The 16,173-nt window shown below is 49.6% G+C and overlaps 1 protein-coding gene across 3 annotated transcripts; it reads left to right on the forward strand.

The window, feature by feature from the left end:
• The first annotated feature begins 277 nt into the window (after nucleotides 1-277).
• On the forward strand, nucleotides 278-11,344 carry rsf1a (remodeling and spacing factor 1a). 3 transcript variants are annotated; one of them, XM_068716665.1, is made up of 18 exons: nucleotides 278-473; nucleotides 2,721-2,812; nucleotides 3,693-3,785; nucleotides 3,886-4,091; nucleotides 4,372-4,520; nucleotides 4,716-4,826; nucleotides 4,971-6,408; nucleotides 6,522-6,720; nucleotides 6,979-7,188; nucleotides 7,313-7,417; nucleotides 7,715-7,794; nucleotides 7,922-7,970; nucleotides 8,424-8,530; nucleotides 8,796-8,860; nucleotides 9,125-9,302; nucleotides 9,412-9,629; nucleotides 9,760-9,957; nucleotides 10,175-11,344. In XM_068716665.1, exons 1-18 carry the CDS (start codon nucleotides 320-322, stop codon nucleotides 11,011-11,013), a joined length of 4,491 nt encoding a protein of 1,496 aa, XP_068572766.1. In that variant the 5' UTR covers nucleotides 278-319; the 3' UTR covers nucleotides 11,014-11,344. The 3 variants fall into 3 exon arrangements, with proteins under 3 accessions (XP_068572766.1, XP_068572768.1, XP_068572767.1); XM_068716667.1 differs by having other exon boundaries at nucleotides 6,546-6,720; XM_068716666.1 differs by having other exon boundaries at nucleotides 4,372-4,508.
• Nucleotides 11,345-16,173: the final 4,829 nt, after the last annotated feature.

A 16,173-nucleotide genomic window follows, 5' to 3' on the forward strand; every position in this document is an offset into this window, starting at 1 on the left:
TGTATTGCTTCCCTAAAATAAGAGCATACCATGTTTGCCTTAAGGGAACAAAAACAAGAACAATACCTACACTCCTTCGTTAAGCGTAATAAACTGGATTTACGTGTAGTCTGCGGAACTATATTCGGTCATCTACAGCCTTTACTGTCGTTTTATTGTTTAAAGTGGTTTTATTTTGAAAATGCTACGCGGAAGCCGTGCGCTCTCGTGCTGTCCAGCTTGACACCGGTAGATGCTTCACTCCCTCCATTCATTTCATTCGCGCACAGTCGCATCCTAGCAGCGAGCCCTCCCCTCCTGTTTCTCTCCGCCTGGAAAGATGGCTGCTCCGGTGGTGGCGAGAAGCTCCGGCCCGGCGCTCTGCCCGAGCTTCGCGGAGGTCTGTTCTTTTCTGGAGCGATTCGGAGCGGTGCTAGATCTGCCCGAGATGACTTTCCCGCAGATGGAGCGGTATCTGCGGGACACAACGACAGGTGAGCGATCGGTGGTTAGCTGTGGCTGCGGCGGTGGTGGTGGGGCGAAGAAGTGGTAGAAGAGCTGCGACACTCGAGAACCGAAGGAGAAGGGGGTCCCCCACCACCATCACCGTCGTGAGGATGATGAGGAATTCAGAAAACGTAGAGTGTGTAGCCCGGCAACAGCAGCACGAGACTGGGGCTTTAGTTCACGAGCTTCTACGCTTTGAGGCACATTTTGGCCCGGGTCAGAGGCAGTTTCCCCTCGAAGTAGAAACGCGGGGTTTTTTTGTCCAAGTTTCTGAGTGAATATTTGGACAGAGAACACGTAGATCGCTAACGTAGAGCTAGCCCCACTCCACATTCAACACACTTTGTGTTGTGTAAAGTTAGGGGAGACGGATGCAGACGGGAGTAAAAAATGGGCTCGCGAACGTTACCCAGACGGAGTTAAGTTGGAGTCAAGTGACAGATCGTCGATAGTGTTGTCAAGGCTGGTATCGATCTGTTCACGCTACACTTGGTGGGGGAGCCATGATGCAGCACTGCCTAGTGACCACACACAGCCAACCAGCTAGCTCCGGAGCGTTGTCAGGTGTAATTTTTCACCGGCCTTGCCTCACAGCCAGTCGGGTCTGGAATGACATCAGTGTCCCCTGTGTCTTTGTGTCGACCGTGTGCTCACGAGGGGATCGTTTTCTCCCCTCGACCTGCGCCATAGACGGCTGTCAAAACCGAACGACTGATGTTAGCTAAAAACAAGGGATGTTATTTATTTTTTTTGGCCGTTGGTAGAGGGTACTGTCAAATCTGCACAGGCGCAGTAGGGAACCTGGCTCCCTGCTAACTGGTTAGCATCGACGATCCAACTTTTAGTCAAACTACAACACAGACCGCTCCGCTCGTTTTACCGCGTTATCGTTTGTCAGAAAGAGATGATTTATACTCGCGACTGTCGTGTTTGTAGCTTAGCAAACCGCGTTAGCCAGTCTCGCTTTATAGCTAGCTTGTGTTCAATTACCGTTAACTGTTAGTTATGTCGCTTCTGTTAGCCTCGGTACCGTAGCGTTCTACAGAATGAAGTTAAGACTTAACGGCTAACATTTCCGCCGCAGTTAGCTGTTATACTTCTCTGACATCTCAGACTCGGACACGATTAACACGATTGACTGCGTTTTCTTTGTCGGGGTTCTGAGTTTGTGTTGCTGTAGAAATAGATAAGTAAACGTAGAAAACTTCAGTTCACTGTGCCAGGCAGCAGAGACAACTGCAATTTCCTGTGAGCTCGTGGGCTCCGTAATGGTCTCACCCAGACCACACATTAGAGCGTTATGTTTGAGTTACGTTATGTTTAGTTATTATAGCGGGGTTACACATGCCAATGGGATTTTATTTTGAAGGCAGATCATTTTTAACAGTATTATAACAGATTAATCATAAATCCTCACACAATAATTGTCTTTCATTTTTAATAAAAAAATAAAATAACACACGTAAAAAACAGTACATTTTAAGGGTAAAAAAGAGACTCTGGCAAGAGGTGTGTTTTGATGCAGTCTAGAATGAATCATCCATAATGTCAAAGTAGTTGTTTTTGTTTACTGAGGCCTCTTATTAATAATAACATTTCCAAGATATTAAGACCACAATGTGATGAATTTTGGAATTTATAAAAAGTCGTAGAACATAATTTTATTCTAAGTGTGACAGAACATTCTCATCAAACCTAGATTAGTGAAGAAAGGATTTCAACTCTTATTCTGAAACGGCACAAAAATACACTCCGTATTGATAACTGGTGAACGATATAAAATATTGGCATTAATCTTAGCTGTTAGTCTTAACTGGTGAACGTGGTTTGATCTTTACAGACTATAATGAGTCCCTTGAAGACGACCTGAGATTTGATTGAGATATTTTCATAAGCATTTACATTTACACAACTATCTCCACTGATCATGGAGAACAGAGGGAACATCTGACCTGAAGTTTCACACATTCAGTATTGTGTTGAATCTTGAACTACTTTCTATATTGTCATGAACACAACACTGCAGCACACTTGGTATTTACACTGTAGGCTGTGCTTTGCGATGTGATTCACCTCCAGGAGGGAAATGATCTCAAGCCTTTCTGGACAGGGAGGTATGAGATCAAACGACAACCCTGCAGCTGGCTTCTTGCTTCAGGGCACTTTGGCAGGATGAGTGTTAGTCGTGGCAGCGACTTGTGAAAAGTTAATGTGTCTAATCGTCTTTGTTGCAGTTCCTAAACCGCTTGTGGAGCTCCACGTGAAGCTGCTCAGAAAACTGGGGAGGTCTGTGACTACTGACCGCTGGGAGAAGTACCTGGCTAAGGTGAGGGCTCTGTGTGTTTGTCATGTGTTCGGCTTCACAGCGCTCTTCAGTGGGATGGAGCGCAGTCACAGCTTCATGTTTGTCATTCACTCTGATCCTGAGGAGCTTTAGAGTTACTGTGAGGAACTTCTAACGGGTTATGAAACGGTCTCAGATGAACACTGACGCCTCTATATGACCTCATAAGTAAACGAGAGCGTCAGCGAGACGACTGTCTGTTTCTATACAGTTAATCTTAATGCTCGTCATCAGTGTCATCGGGTCAGATGAAATCATTCAGGTTCACCAGAATCTCCTTCAGCTCAGACTCCAGCAGGGCCTCCTGCAGAGACCAGGCCTACTGCGGACAGACCCAGATCCTCCAGCAGAGACCGGTCCAACTTGGACAGACCCAGATCCGGCTTCACTGCAGCCTTCGACCTGCGTTCAGAATCTCCGGCAGGAGGAGGAAAGAGACGCTTCGCCTCACTACTCTGCTGGTTCCCGCTGGAAGCCGACACCGACACCACGCTGGCCCAGGTCATATTGCTGGGCCCGCTGGAGGGAAGGGAGGCACGGCAGAACCATGACCAGGACTTAGTGGGGCAGACTGTCAGACCTCTGCTGCAGTAAAATGAGAGGTTTTCTAAAGGGAGTCTGGTTCTGGGAAACACCTGAGTCCACAGGGACCGGCCAAAATCAACACAGATTAATAAGTTCCTTGCAGTAACTTTAAGGAGAGTGCGTTCCCACACTAACTGTGGAGCTTTAATTGTGTTTAGGCCAACAGATGGAGGAGACGTATGAAATAATAATGAACCGGTCATATCAGCTTTGAGGCAGAGAACTTGTGCAAACAGCCTTGTATGCAGTGACAACATCTATTCATGGTTTCCTGCAGGTTTGCCAGGAGCTGAACAGTACCTGGGCATGGGAGCTGGAACAGAAGGGCTACCAGGAGATGTCCATGGAGTGCAAGTCATGCATCCTCAAAGTATGACCCGCTCTGCTTTCACTCCATGTGCTACCTGCATCTGAAAGACTTGCAACAACCACATTAAACCCCGTTCTCGTTTCATTCGGTCCCCCTGCAGTATCTCTGCGAGTGTCAGTTCGACGACAACCTGAAGTTCAAGACGGCGATCAACGAGGAGGACCCGGAGAAGATGCGTCTGCAGCCCGTCGGTCGGGACAAGCAGGGCCTGATGTACTGGCTTCAGCTGGACCAGGAGCAGAACATCCGGCTGTACACGGAGGAGCAGGACGACCTGGACGGATCCACTTGGAAGTGCATCGTCAGGTATTACAGTTCTGTTAAATACGCTCCTCTCGTAGTGTGTCGACAGGTGGAACCGCAGCGTCTCAGGCTGCCAGCACATCTCTGTTCATATCAATGTAGTTCTTTACAAAGTGGATCTTATTTTCCTAAAATAAGTCATGTACAGCTGTACTGCTGGTTTAAGTACTTCATGCAACCCACTTCCAAACATCCAGGCGATCCCGTCGGCTGTATTAAAGTAATCTCATTACATATTATTATCAGAATGTCTGTCTGTCACTTATCCAAACCGTCTTCTCAGGAATCGTAACGACCTGGCCGAGGCTCTGGAGCTGCTGAAGTCTCAGGTTGAACTAAAACAGAATCCGGACCAGGACCAGAACCAGAACCAGGACCAGGCAGGTTCCAGAAGCACCAGCCCCACAGAGAAAGATGAAGGTATGCTGGATGGTAAGATTACAGCAGCAGCAGCCCAGAGGATTTCTTTTAAGGCCGACACCAGAATGAACACTGTGTCACCCTGCAGTAGTAACAACAGTGTATGAACAAGTTAAAATACCCAAGAGGCCAAGATGTATTGTGAAGTACTGAATTAAGTTAAAGAAATCACAACACTGTTTCTGTGTCTGTGCTTTGCCGACTCAGGGGATGAGGCCGTTGGAAGCTCCAAACCCTCCAGGACCGCCGAGGAGCACACTGACAGTGAGAAGGTGGACCCTGTAAAGGAGGAGGAACCCCTGACACAAGGTACCATGGGTAAGGAAGCTACTGGTCCTGCTTTACGCTGGTGTCACGAGAGATGACGTGTCACAATAATAAACCTACTTTATAGAGCACTTTTCATCCTCGTCCTCGATGTGATGACACTGTTTTAACGGTTTTGTTGTGTTTCTTTGGCAGTGGTGAAGCTGGAGGAGACGCAGCCCGCCCAGCAGGACGACGCCGAGGTGAAAGAAGAGAAGGCGGACCGCAGATCGCCGCCCGTCTTCGACAACCGCGTGAGCACGATCACCACCGTCATCAAGTCGGAATCCAGGGAGGCCGACGCCCCCAAAAACGCCGTGTCGGTCGTCATGGCGCCAGGCGCGACCGCCACGAAACAGGAGACAAACAAGGAAGGGGAGGCGGAGCGGGCGGTCGTCAGGAGCAGCCAGCAGGCCAAGATACCGCTGAAGAAGAGGGAGCTGAAGATCGCCGAGAGCTACCAAGGCAACCACCTCAACAACACTAACAACAGCAGCAGCATTATTGTTTGCAACCCTTCAGTGATCCAGACCAAGGACGGCAAAGAGGGGAAGTTGCCCAGCTCGTTGGCGCCCCCTGGTGGTCCGGCCGCCTCACAACCGCAGCAGCAGCTGGTGGTCACCGCATCCAGGCAGGAGCTGAGCAACGGGAGGACGTTCCTCCCCGCGCCGCACAAAGAGGGACAAAACGGAGTCATAGGGGTCATAGGTCAAGTCGGCGTCATAGGTCACGTGGGGGTCATCCGCAGCCCGTCCGAGCGCCACAGAGCCCCCGGCGCCGAGCAGCAGGAACAGAACGGGCCCACTGTAGACCAGCGGGACTCCAGAGCTGAGCAGGAAGAGAGGGACGTCAGCCGGCAGTCGGTGCTGGTGAGGAAGGGACCTGTGGAAGGGGAGGCGGCGGCAGCAGCAGCAGCAGCCACTGCTCCTCCTCCTCCTCCTCCTCCTCCTCCTCCTGCGGTGATAGATGCTCAAACGGCCAGAAAACTACCGTCACCGCCATCCTTAAAATGTGATCCGCTCCCTGAAGCTGTAGGGAGAAAAGTAGTTTCTGTTAGCCTTTCCCCGCTGTCTCTGTCCCTAGAGGACCCCAACAGACAGACGGCAGGAGACCTGGGTGAAGACAGGACAGAGCAGTCAGACACGGGGACGGACAGTCGCGAACAGAAGGATAACGCCGTGGACGAGAGGAGGAGAGAGGTGTCTGGACACCCTTTAGCAGAAGAAGCAGGTACGGATGACCATGAAATGAATAAAAGCACTTTAGGAAAGTCGGAGGCGGAATCTGGGAGCGCCGCTGCGCTTCTAAAAGCGGACCGGCAGGACACAAAGGACCACCAGGGAGAGGGGGTCAACGGCGGGCTGGCTGCCCAGGTGAGGGTGAAGGACGCTGGCCTGGGATCAGGGGAGAAGCAGGGTCCCCTGGAGGAAGCCTCCTCTGAGCTCCAGAAAGAAGGAATCAGGTTGAAGATCAAGATCCCCCCCCACCGGAGAAACAAGTTAAAGGGGAAGGGGGGAAAGGAGGAGGAGAAGGAGAGGGAGCAGGAGGCGCAAGACGACGGAAGGCTGCTGAGGAGATCTGCAAGGATTTGCCGGTATGTCTGTGATGAGATTCATGAAATTGGGGGATTTGATTTACTCTTTGTGTTTGTCTGACTGTTGTAATCTGACGTTAAATTCAGTGCTGTCTATGCCTCTTTTCTTGAAGATCGTCTGCTTTGCCAACCTGCAGGCCGAGCTCGAAGGCGGCCGACAGCCAGAGAAAGAAACCGCAAAAAAAACAGGCGCTGCCCGGCAGAACGAGGGAGGGAGAGGAGGAGGAGGAAGAGGAGGAGGAAGAGGAGCAGAGCTCAACTGCAAAGAAAGATGACAAAACAGCACCTGTTGGGCTCATAAGGAAACAGAAGGTAACCCCTCTCTAAACGTGTGTCTACGTCAGAATAAATACAGACGAGCTGGGTTAAACCTTTGTCCGGTCGACTCTCTCTCTCTCTCTCTCTCTCTCTCTCTCTCTCTCTCTCTCTCTCTCTCTCTCTGTCTCTCTCTCTCTCTCTCTCTCTCTCTCTGTCTCTCTCTCTCTGTCTCTCTGTCTCTCTCTCTGTCTCTCTCTCTCTCTCTCTCTCTCTCTCTCTCTCTCTCTCTCTCTCTCTCTCTGTCTCTCTCAGGGTAAACGGAGACATCGGCGCCCCCGATGGTCCAACATTCGCACCAAGAGACGCAAACTGAACGAGGGAGAGGAGGTGGAGGGCGGGGGGAGGAAAGGGGGAGACGGGGAGAGCGAGGGAGGGAGCGACTCAGAGGAATCGTGCAAATCAGAGGAGATTCCCAGCGAGGACGCCTGCAGTCACTGTGGCCTGCCCAACCACCCCGAACTGGTGAGAGGCTGAGTCAGCTCTTTCATCAGCATCAATGTTGACGGAAGTAAAGCCGGTTCAAAGTGTCTCAAAGTGTCTCCGCCGTGAGAGTCTCACTGTAGACGCTCTGCGTTTGTGTCCTCAGATCCTGCTGTGTGACTCCTGTGACAGCGGATACCACACCGCCTGTCTGCGGCCGCCGCTCATGTTGATTCCAGATGGACAGTGGTTCTGTCCCCCCTGCCAGCATGTAAGAGTGTGTGTGTGTGTGAGAGAGTGTGAGAGAGATGGAGAGGGGGATTTTGGTTTGCTGGCTGCCGTCCTCTTTCTCCATATGTTCACATCGATGGTCCGATGGTTGAGCCCTGACACGACTGACATAAGCTTAATAAAATTTTATTTAGATTTTTTAACACAAGCCGGTGAGAACGAAGTTATTCAAGAATTGAAAGATGAATCAGGAACTATTTGAGCGTAGCCTCTGTGTCGTCTGCAGACATTGTAGAAGAGACGTTTAATATGTGTTCTTCTGGTTTCCTCCGTTCAGAAGCTGCTGTGTGAGAAACTGGAGGAGCAGCTGCAGAACCTGGACAGTGCTCTGAAGAAAAGAGAGCGAGCAGAGAGGAGGTATACACACACACACACACACACACACACACACACACACACACACACACACACTGATCGACTTTCTGAAAATAAAGCTCTCAAATCAAAACGTTGGATTGACCCTCCTCTCTCCCCGTCTGTGCAGGAGGGAGCGGCTGGTGTACGTGGGAATCAGTGTGGAGAACATCATCCCTGTGAGTAGAAAGGTTTAGAATACACATCGGTGTAAACATGGCCTCAATGTTATCGTAGTGCTTCTTCACATTGCTCTCTATGATCGGTTGGACGGTCTGCCTTGTCCATCCGTAGACTCCACCAGTGGCATAGTCTTATTCATAAGGCTTCCTGCTACGTCAAGTCATTGTCTTCACATCCTACTACTTTTAACTTCTGGTTGAGTGAAGGTGAGGTTCTGAAGGAAGAAGCTTGCTCACATTTTGCACTTCTAGCACTATGGTGGCGTCTCAAGGGAAGCAGTAGTTCAGTCAGCAATTTCCAACGTTTGAACGCAGCACAGGACAGATTAGACCGTCTAAACAGACTCAAACCAAGCTTGACATGTTGGCCATCTGTTTGATGTAAAATGAATATTGGCTCATATTTTGCCATGATTTATTATTATCTACTGTTTGTTTGTTTGTTTTTAGGAGGGAAATGAGGGAGAAGAGGAGAAGTCGACGAAGAAGAAAGATCCCAAAAAGAGCAAAAATCTGGGGAGGAGATCAACCAGAACCAGGAAGCACATCAGCTACAGGTGGGTGTGGCCTGGAGGGGGTTAAAGGAACAGGCGGGAAAGCCTGAATGGACTTCCTGGTCCACAACTCAGTCCTTCAATCATTGCTTCCAGTGCCAGATCAGTACAGTACACATGCAGTGATGACTTACCTTCATCGTACGTGTGTGTGTGTGTGTGTGTGTGTGTGTGTGTGTGTGTGTGTGTGTGTGTGTGTGTGTGTGTGTGTGTGTGTGTGTGTGTGTGTGTGTGTGTGTGTGTGTGTGTGTGTGTGTGTGTGGGGCAGGTTTGATGACTTCGACGATGCCATTGACGAGGCTATAGAGGAGGACATCAGGGACCTCTGTGGAGGTGAGACGTCACGCTGTTTAATACTTCAGCAGCTATGATGATCAATACATCCGGACTAGAAAGAGTTGAACCACAGTATGTAAAATATAGACCTGGGTTTAGAATCCACAATATTATCATCATAATTTCCACCCTGATATAGATATATAGTCTGATACAATAAGTTCAGTATACATTCATCACCCATGATGCCATGCAGGTAGAGATTCCTGATTCCCCAAAGTTTCCCCTTAATGTTGACTTGAACCCACCTTTGTGACGCAGGAGCGGGGCGGGGCCGAGACATCGGCGCCATCCTGTCAGAGGAAGGAGGGAAGGGGAGCCAGCGACCAATCAGAAGCCAGGCTCACTCTGCCAGGAACAGGAAGAGGCGGAGACTGAACGACCTGGAGAGTGACAGCACGGCGGCGGAGAGTGAAGACGAGTTCATGCTCAGCAACAGGTATCTCTCACACACACACACACACACACACACACACCTTTCCTCTCTCCCTGTGTTTCTTTCCCTCCCTCCTTGTTCACACTTCTCTTCCTCTTCCTCCCCCTCAAAGCTCAGAGGATGAAGATTTCGCTGCGTCAGGGCCAGAGGATGACGAGGCGGAAGACGAAGAGGCGGGCAGCGCGGACAGCGGGTCCCGACCCAAACGGGCGGTGAGAGGGGCGCCCAAGCAGCAACCCAGCAGGACCCAACACAGGGGCAGGAAGCGGCCGAGGAGGCGGCGGAGACGCTCCTCCGAGGAAGAGGAGGAGGACAGCGATGAAGAAATGGGTGAGTGCACGGCGAGGGGGATTGCAGAGTTGATAGAATCCCTGTCGTTAAGGGAGCTCCCACAAATAGGGGACAGACACGAAGCAAGCTTCACTACGGGGACATCTAAACTGTCCCTCGTCCTCTGCAGGCTCAGATCAGTACAGCGACATGACCGACAGCGACGCCGACAAGAAGAGGCGGGGCCTGAGGCGCGGCCAGCGGCAGCAGGTCAACTACCGAGAGACGTCGGAGTCGTCGGACAACTCCCGGGCCTCCGCCAAGAAGGTCAAGGTCAAACCCCGCGGCAGACCTCGCAAGGAGCATCTCTCCAGCGACTTCAGCGACGGTCGGTCATCTCTCAGATCTCACTCTGAGCGTGTGCACTAGTTCACTCTGAGAGTGTGCACTAGTTCACTCTGAGAGTGTGCACTAGTTCACTCTGAGCGTGTGCACTAGTTCACTCTGACTCACATTCACGTTTTCTGGGTTGTGTTATCTCTGCGAGGGATGAGTCGGCTCAGACCGAAGATTTAAATCCTCCCTCTTTCTTTCTTTCCTTTTAGCGTCGCCTTCTTCCCGAGACACGGAGGACGATGATGATTATGAAGACGAGGAGGTGGATGACCAGAGGAGAAGAGTGAACAAGAGGAGAAGAGAGGAGGAAGACCTCCGGAGAAACAGAGCGAGACAAAAGCGAAGGAGACACGACGAGGACGAGGAGCGCGAGAGAGGGAGGCGGCTGAAGAGGAAACTCCTGGAGCGGGAGAAGACTGACAAAGACAAGGCAAGGAGGTTACGGAGGACGGAGAGAGAGGAGGACCCGGAGAAGATGGGCCGAGGGAAGAGGAGAGAGATCCTGTCGCAGCAGCGCCGCAAGCGGCTCGCTCAGATGCTGAAAAAGAGGCGTCCTTCGACGGACGACGAGGACGAGTCGGAGGACTCGGAGGAGTCGGAGACGTCGACGTCGGAAGAGGATCGTCCGGTCCGCAAAAGACTCAACCGCATCGACTCCGATGACGATGAAGAGGAGGGCGAGGAGGAGGAGGAGGAGGAGGAGGAGGGGGAGGGGGAAGGTGAAGGGGAGCAGAAGAAGGCGACGATAAAGAAGTGTTCAGCGGTGGAGCGGAGGGCCGACAGTGACACTCAGGAAAAGGGGAGGGGCCGTAGCCTGTCTCCGGCAAACAGACATGAGACCTCCAGGGGCCCGGCGAAGCCTGGGGCCGGGAGTCCCACCGTGCCCAGGGACAGTGTGGGATCAGGCGGGCAGGGTAGGCACAACGGCCCCTCACATCCAGAGGAGGGGGAGCAGGACAAGGAAGAAGAAGAGGGGGAGGAGGAGGAGGAGGAGGAGGAGGGCCAGACAGACTCATTAAACTCTGCCCAGAACAGTCCACAGTCGTGATGGCTGTGTGTGAATAACGCTCGCTTCTTTCTCTTTCTTTTCCTTCTTTGTTTTGTAACTGTCAGGCCTTTCACCCCACAGCACCTTCTTTTTGAAAACTGGATCTCCCTCCCCACCTCCTCCTCTTTCCCCGTCTTGCTTATCCTCCTCGCTGTTGTATTGTGTTGAGAGCGCTCCTCACGGGTCACGTACTGTGACCTCACAACCACAAAACTTCATCATCTTCACCTCTGGCAGAACGGAACCAGCCAGCCGGACCAAAAATGAATAAAGAAGCATCCTGGCGCCGGGACATTCGTGTTTCAGTGGACGCACACGGCCGGAGGTCCTCGCGGCGTTCTGAAGTCCTCTTCTCTGCCGGGTCCGATCGGCAGGATGATGGTGGATTCGTCCCGTTTGGGTTCGGGGCTGAACTGGTCACAGGAGTTCGTTTGTAGCGTTCATCTACCTAAAAGCACTTCCTCATTCTCATAGCACTTAATAACCCACCGAGGGGGTCCGTGTGGAACCGAACAATTTGGATCATGTGACCTGGTGGTCAGAGACGCCGCAGAGCTTCCTCCAGTAGTGTCTACGCATGCAGATAGATGTGGTTTATTGTCCAGGCTTTGAGATCCACCCCAGTACCGTGGTAACGAGTTATGTTGTTGGTGCTCACAATGGTGTTTTCATTGTTGTGTTGCTGTACTGTAAAAAAGTACCCAGAATCCTTAGGGGCCGATCACACAAAGACGCGTTACTAACTTTTATGCGTCTCCAAAACATCCTATAAAAACGCTCGTGACGTACACACACACACACACACACACACGCTGTGTATAAGAAGACTGTCGCTTTCAAGCCTCGAGTTTGGTGATTTTTGCCGTCGCCATCTTGGATTACGGCCGTCGCCGTGTTGCTTTTTGGCAGCCAGTGAACAGAAGTGACCATATTTGGAGTGACGTAGAGACGCCGTGTACGTCTCTGGTAGCGGCCGTGACCCGTGGATCACAGTAAGCCCGCCCTAAAGCGTCCTCTCATAGACTTCTATACGTTCGTAGGAGTCGCCCCCTGCTGGTCAGTAGAGAATGGGTTTTAAGACACTTCAGCATTGGCTTCACTCTGCAGAACCGGAGGTCCGTACCATGAGAACCACGTGGTTTTAGTGGGCGACGCGTTCCTGGCGACACATCTTGGTATGATCGGGCCTTACAGGCCGGGACTGAGCTGCATGTCATACCGTCTCTGTCCATGTGTCCATGTGTCCCGTCTGCCGGAGAAAAGACCACAAGTGTCCAGGTTAACAGGAAGTCACTTGAGTTTTAAATGCTCCTTTTCTCTAGCGGTGAGCACCACAAACTAAATCAGGATTCACCTCCGTTGCTATCTGCATGGTTAGGTCCTACTCGAGGTTCATAACTCGCTGCTTACAGCCAGATGCTTCTTCTAAGTCGACCTGGACCAGATCATGACCTCATGATGTAAAGCGGGTCAGTGGCGGCATTACTTGTGTTCAAGCTGCAGTCCTGATGTTGATCCTGAAGGACTGGGGATCCAGAAGGTGGTCATGAGACATTCAGGTGCTCCTTGTCCACTTGTTAAATCAACACATTTGCCCTGAAACGGCTGATCCTCATTCATGTGACATTAAAGGGATAGTTAGTCCTTCTTTAAGTGGAGCTGAATGAGGTTCATCTGCACAGTCCGTGTTCTACTACAGTAAGAGTTAGTAGAACCAGACAGGAGCAAAGTGTTTCAGACTCCTAAAAGAATCGGCCACTTCACGTTTTTACTATTTAATAACTTTAGTTAATAACTTTAATTAATAGCTTTAATTAATAGCTTTACCTCGCGCTCAGACCGCCCTCTCTCCGACGGGGAACTGAAGCGGTTATTGATGCTTTTTCAAAGCCGCAAGACTCCTTTTACAAAAGCAGAACACAGGAGGTACCGGTCCACTGCTGCCTCCGTCGCTCAGTCGGTTAGTTAGTTTGTGTTATTGTGTGACTTTGGTGAATCCAGGCTAACCCTTAAAAACACAAACTAGTGACCGACTGGCTGTGCAGAGGGCGAGTTCAGGGCCGTCTGACGGCGAGGTCAAGCTGTGAAGGTCTTCTAAATGCTGCGTACACATGAACTATATATTGTTCTTTCTAGGTGTCTAAAGTTCTGCCCCGGTCCACAGGAGAACACTGCTCTGCTCCGGTCCTGGTACTCCTATTTCTATAAACGTACGCCTCATACGACCCCACTTCAAAGCCTCTACAGACCTGAACTAGGCCCACATTCTGGATCCAGGCAGCTCCCCGGATGTTCTCTCTTACGGTTCTCACACCGTTCACTCGTCGGCTCCGCGCGGTCCGCACCGCCTCGGCCCGGTGGAGACCGCGTCTCGCTGTACATACTGTGCGCCGCTCCTTGTAAGATAATCGATGTTCTGTTCTCTTCGTCCTCTTGTAAAATATAGTGTTCTATTTTCTATATGAAGGAGAGGAGAGGTGCTGCTGTGAGCGACGTGGACCCATGAGAGTTCCGCTGCAGTCGCTCCACGGTTTGCTCCTTGTGTTTGTAGATTCCTGCAGGCCGTTGACTTTAGTGTGAAGACCAGCGAGGAACCCGTTCACCAGGAACCGGTCCCGAACTGTTCACTGTTCACGCCGGTGAAGTGTCTTCACACCTGTAAGCTTTGTTTCCTGATCACTCTGAACACCTGATGATCTAGACGCAGAACGTCAGACTCAGAAGTCACCGATGAACCTTCCACCTCGGTTACTTCTGCCACTGAACACAGTCAGTAGAATGGATGGTGTCCAAACTCTTCAGTCTGGATTTGTCAGACTTTTAAGATGAAATCTTCAGAATGCTCCAGACTCACTTCTCCTTACAGCAGCGTGTGGTGAAGCGATACGTCATGTTCTTCACTCTTCTCTCTTTAAATCCTCACATTTTACTTGATATTGTTTTGTCCAAACATGCAATCAAATATATTTATAATATATCAATTCATAGATGAGGATGAAATAATTAGAAAAATTACTGAAATGGAAAATTATAAAATAAACTGAAGCAGAAAAGACGATGAAATCCATCTTCTCGTTTGATCCCCTGATGAGGAAATATCAGTTAAGACTGAAACTACCTGATTCTGAATTATACGTATTATTAAGTATATTAAGATGCAGTTTAGTTCCTGAGAGAGGTGGTCGTTGTACGCAGGAGTGAAAGTGAAGGGATCAGTTTGATCGATCTGATCCGATGAGACGATCCTCCAGAGTCGGGTCCCCTGGTTCCTCACGTAGAACACGAAGCAGCTGAAGCCACCAAACACATTTCAAGTTCATGTTGTGAATTGGCATCCAGGTCTGGAGTTTCATGGTTCAGATGGAGTCGACTGACGGTGTAAACGTGTGTTTTGTAACATGACATCTTGTGAAATGATTTGTAAAGGTCGCCGTGAAACGAGATGCACATAAAGAGAAACATCGACAAAGAAATGATTCTTTATTTACTTTTGGTTCCATGAAGTTTTTTTAGTGAGTACCTGGGAGTACCTGTGTATACCTGAGTACCTGTGTTTACCTGGGTGTACCTGAGTACCTGGGAGTACCTGTGTATACCTGGGTGTACCGATAGAACCCTAACGAGTGCTGATGAACGGTCCTCAGCTCATAGAACCAGTGATCCGGTTCTTAGGTCACGGTCTGAAACTCTAGTCCACCATTGATGTATCCTTTATCTTTAATGGACATCCCATAATGATTCAAGAAAACAAACTAATCAGTCTTTACCTCACGTTATATTAGTGCTTTACATGTAGCCGTGGAGACATGGGGGGGGGGGGGGGGGGGGGGGATTATTGGTTGAGTTCTTTGTTTTTTTGTCAGCATTAAACTTTAGTTTTGGGTCACAAGAACAGAACTTCTCAGTTTGCCAAAAGCCTCAGATGTGATGTAGTTTAACTGGGACACACTGAGCTCCCTAAATCACTCACGGTTCTTTCAGGTACTTTCCTAAAGTTGAGCAGCTGTTGGACTCCATTGTGAGGATTGGGGGGGGGGGCAGTAACACCAATTAGATCAAAATCTTTTCAGACGGGTTGTGATCTCATTGAACACACAGCAGCCTCCTGATCATCACAATGATTCATGTCCCTTCATGAGCTGAACTGAACAGAACCAACAGTCACCACATGTCTTCTCATTATGGTCTGTCAGCGTTTAGATACCACTGACAGTAAAAACTCTATAGACTCTTTGAAACAAGATGACCCCCCCCCCCCCAAATAAATGATCATTCCACTGAACCCGGTGTGCGTCTGTGTTCGGCCTTGTGTCAGAACCTGTTGGTGACGCGGCTCTTCATGTCTCTGTTGTACCGTTACTGTAGTATTGCTGTAACATGAATGTTTTCTAAGTTATTAAAACCAACATCCAGGCATCTCCTCAAACACGCTGCGTCTTTGCCTTGATTTAGTCCTGACGTCATGAGCTGATATGAAACTAAAGTTACATTCAATATCTTACTATTATTATTATTGTTAGTTTATTTTCTATTAATGTACGTATTGTATGTAATAATTAATGTCCTGATTTAAACTAAATGTTTCTACTAAGTAAATATTTTTCTCCGTATTAATTGGTCTTTTTATTTTATTTTAATTTTAAACAAAAAGACACACTTTGAAAGCACGTGGGGGCTTCGAGTATTGTTTTACATTTTTTGTGCATTTTATTTTGAAGGGCTTCACCGAAAGCCTGACTGATTGACTGTGTGTGTCTTTACAGCTTGTTCGTGTGCAGTCTGTCTGGTATGAACACGTGCACTGCCCTCTGCTGGTTACAATGTGTAACTACACCGTTTACAAGTCTGTGTGGCTGCTAACAGAGTACTAATGGAATAATTTAAATTAAATAATTATAATAGTTAAATCGACTGAACACAGATATACGCACGGTGTCAACTATATCGTAGAAATGGTTCGTTTACAACAAATGGTGAGTTATTTAAGACCAACTTAAACCTGATCCTGCTCTACATCCTCCGGTCCGGTAGGGGGCGGTATGCACCTAAAGGTTGGTATTACAGTCAGACAAAAAAAACAGACGTAACTACGAACCACGTTTGTAAGTGGTGGTCACGTGACGTTTTGCCTCGATACATCTTCTCGCGATACTTCAGCCG

The sequence above is a fragment of the Cebidichthys violaceus genome, unplaced genomic scaffold, assembly GCF_023349555.1.
Source record: "Cebidichthys violaceus isolate CVI_PGR_0920_01 unplaced genomic scaffold, fCebVio1.0.p SCAF_1, whole genome shotgun sequence".
Lineage (NCBI taxonomy): Eukaryota > Metazoa > Chordata > Actinopteri > Perciformes > Stichaeidae > Cebidichthys > Cebidichthys violaceus.